Consider the following 16,609-nt stretch of genomic DNA (forward strand, 5'->3'; position numbering starts at 1 on the left):
TTTTTGCTTACTGTTTAATGAAGTAATTCCTCCGCTGTGAATCATAGATGTTGTTCAGAAATGGTCCTTTTTACAATAAAATAACATTCCAAACATCAGATCTCTCAAGTAATCATTTCAGTGTTGTAATTCAGTTGCGGATTTAGTCCATAAAATGAATAAAATAGTGAATTATACTTGTTTCAATTTCCTAAAGCTCAAGTTCATGTCTTCAGGTGGCTTGTTGTTTCCAACCAACCATCCAGAACCCAAAAATGATCAGTTTAAATTCTCACAAGACAGAGAAAGCTGCAAAACATCACATCATTTAGAAAGTGTAACTTTGTAATGTCTGGTATTTTTGCTTCTGAAATTACTTTTTTTTTTTTTTTTTTTTTTACAATTTTGACTGGAGCCCTGATAAAAAAAAAAGTCCCAAAGAAAAGTAAGAAAGGCGTTGATAGAGACGTGAAGGGGTAGACAGCAGGTTGTTTGCAAGGGTCCTTTAGACAAAATCCAGGACTGTGCTGAGCAGAGACATAGCCAGAGAAAACACTGAGTTGTTTAATAATGTTTGAACATTGAGTCTCTGTGCAGTTTGTCACACAGTGATGTTAAAAACCCACAGGGGAACATTCCCTCTGTATTACTGTGTGTCTGTCTCTGCGTTCTCGTTCCTCTCCTGTCTGTATTTACCTGTCTCTTTTATTGCTTTATCTTACATCCTTGTCTCTTTTCTTCTTTTTTTTAAAGATTTTGGGAACACATCAGAGAAGCAGAAGATAATGGCATGTAAAAGGAGCTTGGATAAAAGCTAACATAAAAAAAGTAATACTTAGTCAGGGTCAAAGGTCAAGGTCACAGGTCACCCTTACACAATGAATGGTAAATAACGGACTATGGGCCATGTGATTTGAGATCTTTGTCTTCACAAGTGAATGTACCCGTTTGACCCAGATGAAAAAAAATAGATCAAGAGTTAAAACCACATCTGATGCAACAATCATCACAGAGTCACATGTGTAGGAGTTTATTGTGACTTAGACAACGCACATACAGTACACACTTCATCCTGACATCATGCACATCAGGGGAATTGAAATGGGGAAGAAACTGACACATTAAAGCATCATGTGAATGAGATGTAGCAATGACAAAACATTATTTCCTGTTTTCCTTTCATTGGCGTCAGGCTTTTGCACAAAACTCAAGTGATTCCAAATTTAACCACACTGTTAATGATTACTGTCAGGTCATGTGGCAAATCTGCTGTGAGGTCAGACAGGTCCTTACGTGATCAACAACAATGTGGTTTTTGTTTCAATCTTACTCCAGCAGCTGACTTTTGCGAGTACAGTACTGTGCGTTTCAACAACAGAGTGGACTGGTACATGTAACAGGCTGCAGGTGAGATTCTGAGTGGTGGAAATGAGTTGACCTTGTGTAAGACATAAAGAGGTAATGTCTGATGTTAACTGTGCTTGACTGTCTTGGTGAGGTGAGATTTTCTGGACACCAGTAACACTACAGTACGTACAGCAAGCTAATACAGTCATAGGTTAATATTTACAGAAACACATAGACAACAACGGGTACTTCATTTCCCAGAAGCCCTCAGCCATGAATAGTGTCAATATAGTTTCAAACAACATGATTCAGAAATGAAAAACACTGAATTTAATTAAATCCGGGGAAAAAATTGGTTCTTATTCTCTTAACCAATCCAAATCAAACAAATCCCTGTTTCATAACCAGATTAAAAAGAACACAATTTAAAAAAATCTTTTTTTAAACCTGCTGACGACATTGGATGTTATGTTAGAAACATATGAGAAAAAAAAAATTAATTATCATTCAAGACTGATGACACCATAATGAACCTTGTCTATGAGCCACCACCCACTGTAGACTTACTACAAGTAAACCACTTTCTACTTAAGTCATTGTGACATAGACAATTTTGTAGTATTTATACACCACTAAAATTAAAAATCTAACATCTACATTATATGGCTATTTGACTTTTTCTTACACTTGCACCTTTTTTATGAGCTTTTCTAATTTTGCAGTTGACCTTGTTCTGAAGTATTTGGCACAACATGGAAACAGCAAAAACGTAAATGTCACGGAATCATACAATGCTAAAGTAAAATCTTTACTTATTTGAACAACCAAATTAAGCAGATTACTCGCATTACAAATTTCCTGCCTAAATTTAATCATATCAGAATGTTTTGATAAACAAACTGTTTACATTCCCACACATTTGTATTGAGTCCAATAGACCCTCTTTAACTGAATTGTAATTAATAAGAAGAGACATAGCAGAAAACAAGTAAGGAAATATAATCCACTGATGTTGTATTAAAAACATTTAGCATTACATTTATCATTATAAAGCTACATGTAACCATTTATCACACTTTAGGGGCATGAGGTCCAGCCCTAACTTTAGCCTAATGTCACAGACTCTCCAGTTCCACAAGATATTTAGAAATCTCTTTCATTAACTTTTATGAAAAAAAACCCCACCCTAAACAGTCTGAATAATCAAGAATAGTACTAATCTTTTAACTATAACATTTGGGGTAGTTTCTCTCTGTTGCCATGGCAGCACCACAGTGTTTGATCTCTGGTTGGTCTGAATGCTGTCAGAATCCATTCTGGTTCTTCCGTCGGAAACTTCAAACACGATGTACTGCTGAGCGGCGAATTGCACGAACCTGAGACACACACACACGCACACACACACACACACACACTCTCTCTCTCTCTCTCTCTCTGTATCACACAAACACACTTGGACACATACATGCATGGGGCTGAGCCTGCAGTCTGGACACTTGCTCTGTATTTCTCACCAGCTGACTGTCAAAACCAACAGAGGCAGGAAAGTCTTTAAATGTTTCTCCCATCATACCTCTTACTCACACCATTCCTTGGTCTCTTTTTTATCCTTTTCCTTTCCGCTTTCAGTTCTCTTCATTCCACTCATCCCACTCTCTCATCTGGTCTAACCATCACCCTCATCATCATGGTTGTGAATTTTTTTTTCTTTCTTTCACACAGGTCTGACAGAAGCCGGGTCGTTTATTTGGGACTACCTGCCCAAAATCTGCTGCAATAATCTGAAGTGTTCTGAACTTCAGCACTCTTGTCGTGGAGTAACAAGAGGGATACAGTTTTTATAAACACAATAAACAAAAAAGAAGATTGAAATCGATAAATCTGAAACAATACACAACACCAATAAACAGAGCACTCAATAAAGTCAACAAAAAATGACAGCAAGGTAGCACAGAAAATCTTTCCCACAATGTCCAAGAGCTTTGGAGGTTGAAGTCTCAGTTCAAATAGTCAGGCAGGCATGCCTTCTTGTGGTTTTCCTACAGGGTCATTTCCTTACAGTCTCTTTTTTTCAGTTCCTGGAGCCGAGTCCAGTCCAGACACTGCCCTTCCACCAACTAGACACTAGAGCTATGAAAACAATGAATAGGTATGCAAAAGATGAGTGAATTTCCTAACGGATCCAATAAGTGGGAGAGGAAGAGAACTGCTACCATACTGTTGTGTAGGTTCTTTCAGTTTTCTAAATTTTGAGCACAGGTAAAGTTTTGCTGTTTGGAACAGGGCTTTAGCACAACTCATCTGTTCATACCTATCCAAAACCTTCAATCATGCAGTAGTTTCTAATAAGCTTTGCTTTCCTCTCGAATTCATCATCCGATCATCACATCCCTCCCAAATGTCTCTGCCCTCTGTCAGTGTCCTTCTTTCCTCATCTCTCACGCTTACACTTTTTGCTGCATCTCTATCTGTTGGCCCTGTCTGATCTGACTCTGGCCCTTTCCGTTCATCTCGTACATTGAGCTCTTCTGCTGCTGCCGTCGGTAACACCACACCCCGACGACGACTGCCGCAGCAACAGCACACACCGCCACAATTATGGCAGCTACCTTGGGGCCTTGGCTGGAGGAGCTTGGAGGACGTGGAGGACAGTCATCGCCTGTGCAGATCGTCTCCCCCATCTCCCCTTCCATCTCCCCCCTCTCACCAGTCTCACCGGGCAGGCTGTGCACAGTGTGCTTCCCCTCCTCTCCAGTGAGGATGTCGCCGTCATGCACCGGAGGAGCTGGGCCATAATTAGGGAAGGGGTGCTCAGTGAGGTCACGCTGCCAGGAGTGGGTGGGAGCTACTTGTTGTGTGTCGTAGTCAAGGGTGTCGGAGTATGAGGGGGAATCTGAGGGCTCTAAGTGGTCGGGGTAAGGAGCAGAGGTGGGGATGAATCCAGGCCACACCTTGACCACTCTTCTTTCTTCAGGCTCCATGGTGGGCGGCTCTTGTTCCTTTGGTAAGCTGGTGTAAGACACAGGTCTTCGAATTTCCACCTCATTGGGTCGGTCTGTTGTGGAGTCACCTTTTTCTGTTTCCTCTGGGACAACGGGGTAGCCGTCTAGCCAGGTTTCATCTGTGGTGGCCTTTCCTCCTGCTCCTCTCTGAGTGACATTCTGGCGCTCATCTGTTGCTATAGAAAAGATTACACGCTGATGGCCATCATCATCATCTTCATGGCTATCATGATCATCATATCTGTCATGGTCATCATGGTCAAGGTCATCGTGATCAGTGTAACGGTCGTTATCGTCCTCTTCCGGGTCATAATGCTCCTCACCATCATCGTGGTCGTCATGGTCTGGATGTTCCTTAGAGCCTTCGGGATGCTCTTGATCAACGGCATCACGATCGTCAGTCACGTCCTCATGATCCTCATAGCTCTCATGTTCATCGTAGGTATCATCTCGATCATCGTACTCCTGGCTGCCGTAGCGAACCCGATCATCTTCGTGCTCACCCATGTCATAATGGTCATTGTGACCGTCGTCATGTTTTTCGTGACGGTCCTGTCTCTCCATGTCATCATGCTGAGCTGGAATGTAAGGTTTCACATGATCGTCATGGTCATCTTCATCCTGGTGACTGTCACGGTCATCTTGATCATCATGGTGGCTGTCTTCATGGATGTCATGGTGGCTGTTGTCATGATCATCTTGGTCATCTACATCATGATCATCGTCTCTTTCTCGCCCGTGATCATGGTCGTCAACATCAACAGGATGTTGGTGGTGGTCCCTCTCTTGGCTCTCATGTTCTTTGCTTTCTTCTGATTGGGCACCTGAGGCTCTCTGGGTAGTCTGTGTGACTGGATTGGTGGAGACAGGATGCCCCTCCTCCTGAAAGGCCTCAGATGGGAACCAGAACATGTGTTTCTGGGAGAGAAGAGAGACAGGTGCTTCTGTGACTGCAGCTGCATCTATCCTAACCACCTCTCTCCTCTCCTGCTCCCACCTTGGATGGCCTATAAAGCCTTCAGCAGCCCGCTCTTCGTCTTTTTCTACTCCATCTGCAACACCTTCATATTTTCTACCAATCAACTCTCCTCCTGCTTCCTGCTGTCCATGCTGGTCTTGATGCTCGTCCTCCACTTCAATGCCAAAGCTCGTCTCTTGCTGCTCCTGACTCCTCATCCCCTCCGGGTATGAGGTTCCATGTACCTCCTCATACACTTTACTGTGAGCCTCCTCTGGTCTCTCACTGTGGCGCTCTCTCTCTCCATAGGAATCAGTGAACTTGTCTTCATAGTCAACCTGACTTTCAGTCTCATCTGAGGGAACACAAAGAGGATACACATATGCTTCATCAGCTCACAAAGCTACATCAGATCTGTACATTTCTGATCATTCAACTCAATTAAAAAAATCAAACAGTGCATTTACAGCTTTCAGATTCTGACAATGTGGAAATAATTTAGACTTTGTCTAACTTTGGATTATGACCCCTTAATGGGGTGGGAATAATTATTTTGAGAAATGTGCTTGTTCACTTTCTTGCCAAGAGTCAGATAAGAGGATTGATGCCCCCCTCACGTCTGAATGGAAAATACAGTCAATAGCTGGTTACTTTAATTTAGCATAAAGACTGCAAACAAGGGGAAACAGCCAGCCTGGCTCTGCTCCAAAATCCATCTAACAGCACCTCTAAAGCTCATTATTTCTTGGCGAGTGGTCATCACCCATCCCATCAGGAAGTAACTTTTCCTTGTTTTTACACTTTTATTTCATTTACTTACTTTTTGTATGAACTTAACAAAAAAAATTAAAGTGTTGATTGTGAGCTTTAGAGGTGCTGGTCGGTGGATATTTTTTTTGCTTTTGGACAGAGCCGGACTAGCTGTTTCCAGTCTTTATGCAAAGCTAAGCTAATTGATTGCTGCCTGGAAAGACATGAGAGTGGTATTAATCTAACTCTTAAAAGTCAATATATAGTCATTACATGCCAAAATGTTGAACTATTCCTTTAAAATAAAGCGATGGCTACTTGTGACCCTTTGTCACATGTTGTAGCCTGCCCATTTGAAGGTTTTCAGGAGGCTTAACCAGGTGAAAGTATTCAGCATGTCATAAGAAAATAGAAACATCAAGCATTACATCAGACAAAGGTAAATATAATTTTAACAGACATATGAGGTATATATTTGAGTAGAAGTATATCTTTCCTTCTTTAGCGTTTTAAACCATCTTGTTACCTGTCATGTAACTCAGATTTATGTGCTTTAGAGCACAAACATGACTAAGTCTCTGTTGGCTGACCCCGGACACAGGCCTGGCATTTTGCCTTCTTAGACTCTTTCTCTTTAGACCCTCTGCTATGAACTGGGCCACACCATGGTATGTCACGCTGTGGTGTCACTGCAGCCATTTTCTTCTTAACTCACAACTAAGACTTTGTTTCCCCAAAAGCCAGAAATCAAGCACAGGTCACCAACAACACTGGGAGCTAACAAGCAAGGAAGTGAGGAGGTCTCCTGTCTAGGTCAAAGCTCATAACTTTGAAGAAGATGAGCAAAATGGGCCATTCTTCTTTTTTGCCTCTTTCCATTTCTGCCCTGCTCTCCAGCATAAACAGCTGAAACACCTTCTTACCTTTGACACAAATCTGCACCAGCCCATACCACTCTCCACAGCTGTCGCAGAGCAGGCTGAAGGCACTGTGTCCACTGGGCATCACGTAACCTGGCGCGCACATGTACAGCAGCTCGTCGCCCATCTCAAACCCAGTGTGCTCCTGCAGATGGGCATTGGGAAAAGATGGAGGGTCTCCACACGGTACACCTGTCAACAGTAAACACAGAGATTAATGTGATATAAAAAAGAGAAACATTCAACATGCAAAATGCAATATAACTTTACTGAATTCTTAAACTATGACATAAAGATGAGGCTATCCCTATTCAATGTTACTCAGACTGGTTAATGAAACATGATTCATTATTATTATCCAGCTTTGCAGCATCACCATCCCATTTGTAAACAGAAAGAGATAAGAACAACTCAAGGGACAGGAAGCAGCGGGGTTTGGGGGAAATGTGAATGTAATTTTGACAAACATGGCAAATGACAATGCCACTGGGATGAGATGAAGGCTAAAGGCTGTACTGTGTTGACTGTGGTCTAATATTTCACAATGTAATTACACAAAGGAAACAGTTTAAGTTTTCAGTTGTTTTATTTTGCTCTCCCAAATAAAAACATTTTAATTCATTCAGCTGTTGTTTGATTGAGATGTCATTATCCCTTACATTACTACCAATCATTTTTCAAAAAATTAAAAAAAAAAGTTTTTAAATTAATTTTCTTTTTTCACATGCAGACACAGGTATACGTTCAACAGCTTGCTTTACTCTTGCTTGACCTAGAGCTGGATATCAAAGTTTCCCAACAAAACACGATATCATCAAAAGAATTTGCACACGATAATAATATATTATACCATAATACTATCTAAACTGCTCAAAAAAAAAAAACGAAAATTTGAACTTCTACAGCTCTAACTGTGAAGCTATGTCATTGCTTTTCCCTGCGTTAAGTGCATCAGGACTGTTCATTTTTCCCACAGTGGAGTGTTCATTCCAGCTCCGGGGTGTGTGGTATATAAACAGCCACAGTAACTCTGCTGTTTAAGGGGCAGAGATCTCTTCTGGGTGGCATCCAATAATAGTCTGATTCAAAACCAACCACTGACTGCCCCCCTCCCCCTGTCAGATCCATGCCAGTGGAATAGGTGTGTGGAATTTAGCTTCAGCTCTGTCGGGGGTTTAGCTACGTTCATGGATCAAATCACACACTCAGATACTCATGAGAGGGCTGATAGATTGGTATATGATGACAGATATGAGTAAAAACACAGAAATAGAGAGCACAAACGCACACACACACACTAGCAGGATGTTGAAAGTAGAGGTGTAGATGGAAGGAACGCAGGAACACAGCTTCTTTCACACCTCAGTAAATATCTGAGGAGGGAGAACTGCACACAAGCGCACACAGATACACACATGTAGTACACACTTAGGTCATCCATTCACATCTGGATCACCACTCACAACTTCATGCAGCAACTTATAAATCATGAGTACGTGTTTGTGTCTTTACTGACCTTTGTCTTTGATACAGAAAGCGTCCAGGTGTGCAGTGTCCTCTGTAGCATTTTCTGTTCTCACATCCACTGCTTTCAGCGTACTGCCCACAATATTACACACTGTGGTCCTAGAAATCAATAGACGGACACACAGGCAGGCAGGCAGTAAGAACATTAATGATCCACATTTAAAACCAGATCATGTTAGGGAACAGACACACACAAATGCACCCATTAATTTCAATAAGATATGAGACCAAACGGCCTCCAGCAAAACACTTAAATGTCCCTCAGCGACTCCAGCATTGAGGGTGGTCATAATTAAACCCAGTGTGTTCACTTGTAACACACACTCACGCATACACAGAAACACACTCCATTATTACATCCTGTGGTGGAAGGTATTCTGGTACTGTTAAATACAGTTTGGAGGTACTTTATCATTTCCATTTTGTGCTACTTTATAATTCTACTCACACAAAGCACAGTACTTTTTACTCCACTATATTTATTTTCCACCTTTAGTTTCTAGTAACTTTTCTGATTAAGATTTAATGCAACAACACATAATAATAAGCTACAATCCATTGTTCTAGATTAACCCTATGATTTAACTGTGTCTAGCTGTGTCCCCTTGTTATGTTTGAGATGTGTATGAGTTATCACCACAATGTCTTAGATGGGTTCATTTAAATAACAGTTCAAGGCCTAAAGAGGTAAAATAACATTTATATCATGCAAAATTTAACAACAAAGCAGAAATCCAAAGAGAGAAATCCAAAAAATACAAATTTGTGAAGCAAATTTTTATTTTTCTTTCATTCAACCCCCATTAATCATCTAATGATGCCTCATCTTGTGAGCCTCTGGAGGGGGCCCAGTCCCCGAGTTGGGAACCCCTGGACTAAAATACCAAACAGTATATAAAGTAGTTCAAAGTTTCACCACTTTGACCAGCTACCAGCAATCTCACATGTCCAGCTGCAGCTCTGGTTTATAAATGTATATGGGTAACATGACGACATACACAGATAAATATAGAGTACTATATCAGTCGTCAGCAGATTTGTTGCTTATTCAAACATTAATACAGCATGACATCAGGAGTCCAGGAACACACATCATGGCTCAGACATGCTGTGGTATCAGCAGTTGTACCCTGTGGCACAATATTATCACAATAGGGGCATATTAGGAATAGATGTTCCCATGTACAAGGACTAAGTTACAGCCAGCTTCATATAGAACTATCATAACATCAGGGGCTTAATATAATACGTGGTCCACACGGACCACATGAATAATGCGGCCGGTGCACAATGCCAACAAGCTGCAGTGGTTAAAAATGCTGAGTTATCAGTCTATTTTTGTTGCCACATTATTACCAAGGTTTAAAGCATCACTGGCCCATTTATCATCCAAAAGCACCAGATAAGACTGACTCAAACTTCCCAGGCCAATCAAATCATGTTCCCATAGCAGCTCCCGGCACCACTCAACTCCATGTGGAAAGTAAATTCAAAGCAAAGTTTCACTGAGCCCAGAGACGTCATTAGAAGCCAGACACATTACACTTTTCATTAATAACAGGTTTGACCGGTAATATTGTTAATCAGGTATCATTATAGGGAAAAGGTATCGGCCCAGAGTTGTGCATGTGTGTGAGTCAGTGCGTGTGTATGTGTATGTGCTAACTTGTGTAACTGAGTTAATGAAAGCATCAGTAATTGGAAAGAATTTGACTGGCAGTACGGAGAGACTGTGAGAAGAGAGCGGTGTGAGTCATACTGCATGCTTGTGGCGCGCTAACTTCAGCTTATAAGGACAAAAGTCTGAGAGAGAGAAACGAGGAGCAAGAGAGAAATCACCAAGAAAACACTCAGAGATAGACAAAAATCACAAAGACTGTTTTCACATTAAACTATAGCTCCTGCAGACATCTGTGAGTGAGTGTGTGTGTGTGTGTGTGTGTGTGTGTGTGTGTGTGTGTGTGTGTGTGTGTGTGTGTGTGTGTGAGAGAGAGAAAAAGAGGGAGAGAGGAAAAGGTAAAAATACTGACCTCTTTCAGAGGAAGTGTACGCTTCACCTGGCCACATTTCTCAAAACGCTCCCTTTGAATGACATAACTACAGGAAAATGTCAGATATATGTACTGTATGTGTGAGTTTGTATGAAACCAAGTGTAAATTCAGCCTGCTGGTATTGTTGTGTTTGGTTACCAGGGCAGTAGATCTACGATTGACAGGTAAGAAGAAGGTGTTAAGGCAGGACAGTCAATCTGAGGAGCACTTGTTATTATGCAACAGATCTAAAAATTATGTCAAGGCAACTCTGAAAACTATAGGTCAACTGGCACTCACACCAGAGTGTTACCCTCGGGAAAACTGTCAAACACAAATTTAACCACAGAAATAAATGTTTTATTATTAAATAAAACCAAAACCCCCCTGAATAAATGAATCAGAAACCCTGCATAGCAATATAATTCAATCATTTGCTGGTCTTGAGTAACTGAAAAGAATCTGAAGTTGATTCAGAGACGAGTCTTGGTTGCACAGCAAACCCTTTCTCCATATATGAAAAAAAAAAGATATTCGCAACGGTAAATAATCTCTACTGGGACATATTGGTGGTTACAACACTGACCATTTAATTGCAACATCCTGGTTTCAAAGGGATGTTTGCCCTTCTCCACCTCTCTCATTTTAAACTCTCTCTACTGTCACCATGGAAATAAAGGCAGAAATGCTGAAAAAAAAAAACATTCTAAAAAGGAAAGAAATGCCAAACGTGGTACAGGTATTTTTCTACACAAGAAAACCCAACAGTGAATAAACTCAAGATTTGCCCAGCTTTCATGAAAGAAAGTATATCATGGTTGATTAATTAAAATTATTACTTCTCATTATGTGATCCATCACTTCGAAACACTTATGCTTATACATAGCCTGAAATTATATGTCGGCTGAGTGCAGCATAAATGCAGAGAAGTGAGGTGTGGAGCTTCTGACTTTTGCATATAAACTAGGAGAGAATATGACATGACTCAACAGACAGGACTGTACAGGACACCAACCAACACCTAGAAGAAAACCAACAACAGGAGACCAAGGATGTCCCTTCAACAAACACGGTCTGTAATATACGAATGGCACTGTGTGTGAGCACTTCTGACCACAAGTGATAGAAGAACAAACCATAAGAAAGATAAAGTGTCTGTGATGTAATGCTGCACACACACTGAAGTACCTCTGGCCTATTTTCTTCACCAACACAGCAGAAGTGTGAAGCAAGTTCAGGTGGAAAAGGTTTGAAGAGGGGTGGAGATGAACCAGCACAGCTTAGACAGACAGAGATCATAGATGGATGATACACTGTGAAACATGGTAAGCCGGTGTGAAAGCTGATGTCCACTGTCCAAGACGTAGAGAGCAGGGAGTGTACAGAAAAAAAAAAAAGTGTCAGCTTCTCCACTGACCAGACGTTCATCATTCTTAGGGCAGCCACCATTTTGAAGCAGGTTCAGTTTCGTAACACTAAACATTTCTCCACTGAATGATCATTTAGGAAAATATGAGCTTTTTGCCACTGTGAGCATGTTAGCTTGGTAGCATCAGCATTTAAAGGATTCAAAGCACACACTATGCACAAGTACAGCATCGCAGAGTCACAAGTATGGCTGTAGCTTAGTCTTGTTGGTGGTTCCTTCCTTCTGCCAATTTTATGCTTGTTCTTTTGATTATAACTGTGACTGGGTAGTTTAAAGTAGAGGTGAGACAATGAGACGATGGCTGAGTCACTGAGGAATGAGGAATTCGTTCTTATGTACTCAGTTTTTGTTTAATTATTAAATATTGCAAAAAAGCTTTTGAAGAATTTGGGACAATATTTCAGCTCAACTTTGAAAAGCACAAGCACCATATCACCATCCATGTAATAATGAAAACCATGTACCCTGCAGGCTTCCAATCACCTTATATTTGAAATCACACAAACCAGGACGACTGCAATACTTTCTGTCTATCCTCTGTAATTACTGCTAAGGATACGAGTTGTCAGTCAAACACCTGACTATAATGGTCTACCTGTCTTCCTCCAGGCCCAAATCAGCTCTGTCTTTCTATCTCTGAGTGTCTGTTTCTGTCTCCGGGTGCTGAAAGCTGTGTGTCATGTTACCGTGGAGATGAGAGGTGTAAATGGAGGCAGTTGTCGACATGACACCCCGGCTCTGAATTCCCTCCTCCTCCAGGAAGGAACAGAGGAGTCTTTCTCCCTCTCTTCCCTCTCTGCTTTTTCTCTTTCCCCCTTGAAATGTGTCACTCTCTTCTTCTATCTTCCCGCTCTCGCTTTAACAGCCGCTGCTGCCTTTACTTCCTTTTCTCTTTCATCCATTCCTGCAACCTCCGCCACGCACACACAGAATCACACACACCACAGATGACCTTTGACATCTCTAGATATCAGTAGTCTCCTTACATGTCCCTTAAAACAATGAAGCTAAATACTTCTTTGCTTTGCTTTTCTTACCCCACTGTGCCTCCATAGAGCCATCCACGAGTGCACGAAGAGAAGAAACACTCCACCACAGCGTGACGGAGCTCCTCTGCTGAAGCCAAGCGGGCATGTTGTGAGGCACAAGCCTGCTCAGCATCTCTGAAGCCCTGCAGGCCAGAGGAGTTCCTCAAGTCCAACACGAACACTCGACCTGAGAAAAGAGGGAATAAGGAGCAAAGGGAAAACAAATTATACCTTTTATTACTTTTATAGCAAAAGACTGAAAGATTGACCTATTGTCTGCTGAGAAAAATGACCCGTGAGCTTCTGGATAAAGGCAGAATGTGTAGGAACTAGACATAGACACCCACACATGGACACCTCACCTGTTACAATAATGTTTTGTGGGTGATAATAAAAACCAAATAATATCCTCTTGTCTTTTCATACATGAATTATCAAAATGATAGATACACCAAACATGTCTGTGGAAGTCTAAAGAGCCCCTTATTGATATCAGGGGGACTGTATTTTAAGAAAAACTTATATTTCTGCTTCAATGCCCTTTACCCTTTTGCCATAGGTTTTTGAGCACTGTATAGAATATTTTAAATATAGATTGGGATGACTTGTGAAAAACCACATACTGACTATGTTGTGAGACCTAAAGCAGGTCATCAGTTTTATATGAGGTATTTGAACACTTTGGAGTAGCAATGCGCAAATGTGGATTTTGAGACCCACACTATAATAATTATATCTGCCATAATACAAATGTCTATTTTCATTAGATTACAAATGCAGGTGTAGATCATTACTTAATCAATACATGTCTATTATAATAAAGATTAACAACTTTTTTTCACATAAAATATGCCAAGTCCCGATTGATTTCACAACATGATAGAAAATCATATTTGACGCCAGCTGCGAAAAGAAAAGTCAAGGGGGAAATCTGATTTTAGCGAGTGTCGGCTTTTGTCCACCTCCTGTGGTGGTTAATTGGCTACAGGTGTGATCAATTGACTGGATCGCAGTCGCCATCATTTGCTGGGGTTCACTAACTCTAACGGCAATTTAACTCTATCTTTCATTTATGTTGAAAATCTTAAGAATTACATTTTTAGAAATATATGAATAAAAAAAAACCCCGAATGAAGCTGCATCTGTAAAAGCTCTAGTATGACTGCGCGGTCAAACGGCATTTACATACATTACGCATAGCTTTATAGGTCGTATAAGGCTTGCTTTTCTATGTTAAGACAAAATACTGAATTCAGAAAACAGAAAAAAGTTGCGGGATGAGAGGAAAAACGCTCACATGCGATCATTACTAAACGCACGAGATAAAAAAAAAAAAAAGGCAGGTGCCATTTGTTTGCGCGCGCTTCCACCAGTGCGCTCCGAGTAACGGCTTGTGAACCACCAACCCCCTAACTTTGGCTTTGTGAGTTTATAACGAGGTTTGCTGCTTTCTTGTTACATTTCTACGACACGTTCTTCTCTTACAAATATTAAACTTACCGTCTGCATTCACAACTGAGGTCACCACAAGACAAGCCAGGCATCCACAGAGCAGTGGCAGGACAATTTGGCTACAACGATCCAGCATCTTTTTTTTTTCTGTAAAACTAAATCTCACTTTGTTAATATGGAAAAACGTGTCCGAAAACTTCCAAACGACTTCTTCGTGTTCACAATCTTGCAGGTCAAAGTGACGGTGGAGAGCAAACTCGTGCTCCTGCTCTTTCCTTCCCCGGTGGACAGAGGTGGACTGAGCAGAGGGGAGGTAAGCTTGTTGACAAGTGCGGGTGTTAACGGAAAGAAAACGGTCCGGGAGGCTCGAGAGCGAGGCGCGGTTTATCTCCCCAAATAGTCGCCCTCGCAAGCAGATGGAGCACCGGTGTGAAAACTCGCGTGTCCCCGTTAGTAAATACGTCACAGCCTCAAAATCCTCAGGGTGGGCAAAGGTGGTCAGATAGACTGCCGGGCTGCTCCTTTACAGAGAGGAAGAGGAGGGTGGTGATGAGGTATAAACGCTGCTGCTGAAGTGCCTTTGAGCAAGACACAGAACAGAGGCTCTACCTGCTCATTGTTTGTGAGCTGGCATGAAAATAAGCCTCTGCTAAATGTTAAAAAAAAAATGAATGAAAGTGTGTATTTGTGTTGAAGAATAACACATTGACACAGCAGTGCTATTTATAGACAATTTAACACCCAGTGGCTAATAAGGCACCTCAGGTTCAGCACAGGCAAATGGAGCTGATCCTTTGAGCATAATCATCTTAATTAAGGTGAATTGTTCCCTCTGCTATCAGCCAAACTTCTCTTTAGTCAGTGTGTGTGTGTGTGTGTGTGTGTGTGTGTCCTCATTTGGTGAGGGAGATAAAGATGGATGACCACAGCCCATAAAGAGCATTTTGGAGTGTGCAGGCATTGTTTCAGTGAATCTGCAGGTGAAGATAACCCTAACCTTCATACAAACTAGAGCCGCACAAGTAAACACGAAAGCAACATTACAACCGAGGGAAAATGTTACACGCAGAGAATAAAAATAATCACAGTGTGCACATATGCTTCTTTTAATAAATGCACTTGTCTACACACCAAACATCACAACCTACCTCTCATTTGGAAAGAGATGTACGTACATAAGTAACACATGCATGAGGGTGGTATTAGATTTGCAGCATGACTGCGTTCCTTGACTGCGTTCATGCAATTTTATACAGGGGTCTAACTAAAAATTATTTTTATACTAGCATAATATTCTGTTTATCTAAGTTAATTGATTTTTTTCTTTGCTCTGCATCCCAAATAATGAGAAAGACAAGTTTTTAGAGCTGAATTATGTTTTCTCCAAACCAACTCTCAACTGAAACCAACTGGAATTGTTTCAGCTTTAATTTTATTTACTGTTAGATAATTCAGTCTATAACAGTGCATCATATTTTATACGCCCATCATGTGCTTTGTATGTAAAATCCTAATTTGCAGAAGAAAAGGAAGGTACTCGGAGGAGAGGGTTGTTTTCCTACCCCCCTGCACGAGGAGAGATGATGGGTGTGATTTCAAGTCAGAGAAAACTGCATACAGTCAGGGACAGGAGCAACATGTGTGCAGAGGCTCGAACAAACGAATCGTTTTTGGAATGAGATTAAAAAAGACAATAGTAAAGAAATTCCCGAAGGAGTGACGCCTTTATTGAAGTTTCACACCAGCTCATCTCTCCCCATTTCTTTCTTTCACATCCCACCGTTTTCATTTTCATAATTCTCTGCGTTCCCTCTCTCCCAGTGGAGTCACCCATGCTGTTGCTGCGCTCTGGCTTTAAATCTGTGACTGATGTTTTTCCATTTCAGTCACCCCTCTCTCTGCTTCTCTGTCACAGTTTTTCACCCTGTACTCATGTGCCTCTCATACTTTCACCCTATGGATGTCCTGTTCAGAGGGTTTGGATGAGGAGTTTAAGGTGGGCTGAGAACCTGACTCATGTACAGGGGGCTATTTCTGGAGAGGTGGGGGTCATAGAGTAAATGGGAGAGAGATGGCGAGGAGGAGAGAGACAGTGATTCACACCTGCACCATCTCAGAGAGGCTGGTGAGAATTATGTTTGCTGCAGGTGTCTGACGGGGGGGACAGACACACATCCAGACATCA

General features: G+C 41.4%; 1 protein-coding gene across 1 annotated transcript; it reads right to left on the minus strand.

The window, feature by feature from the left end:
• Positions 1 to 1,010: 1,010 nt before the first annotated feature.
• Positions 1,011 to 14,693, minus strand: susd5 (sushi domain containing 5). Its single transcript, XM_041052567.1, has 5 exons — positions 14,473 to 14,693; positions 12,982 to 13,159; positions 8,473 to 8,582; positions 6,960 to 7,148; positions 1,011 to 5,641 (listed from the first exon to the last, which is right to left on the minus strand). Exons 1-5 carry the CDS (start codon positions 14,558 to 14,560, stop codon positions 3,771 to 3,773), a joined length of 2,436 nt encoding a protein of 811 aa, XP_040908501.1. The 5' UTR covers positions 14,561 to 14,693; the 3' UTR covers positions 1,011 to 3,770.
• Between the last annotated feature and the right edge of the window lie 1,916 nt (positions 14,694 to 16,609).

This window comes from Toxotes jaculatrix, chromosome 13, assembly GCF_017976425.1.
Source record: "Toxotes jaculatrix isolate fToxJac2 chromosome 13, fToxJac2.pri, whole genome shotgun sequence".
Lineage (NCBI taxonomy): Eukaryota > Metazoa > Chordata > Actinopteri > Toxotidae > Toxotes > Toxotes jaculatrix.

Bases quoted from the DNA above. Each gene is read 5' to 3' on its own strand.
- susd5 (XM_041052567.1), bottom strand. From the start codon at position 14,560: ATGCTGGATCGTTGTAGCCAAATTGTCCTGCCACTGCTCTGTGGATGC. The intron at 13,160-14,472 runs GTAAGTTTAATA...CTCTTTTCTCAG, and splicing joins CTCAGTTGTGAATGCAGACG to GTCGAGTGTTCGTGTTGGAC. The intron at 7,149-8,472 runs GTCAGTAAAGAC...TACTGTTGACAG, and splicing joins TTTCTGTATCAAAGACAAAG to GTGTACCGTGTGGAGACCCT.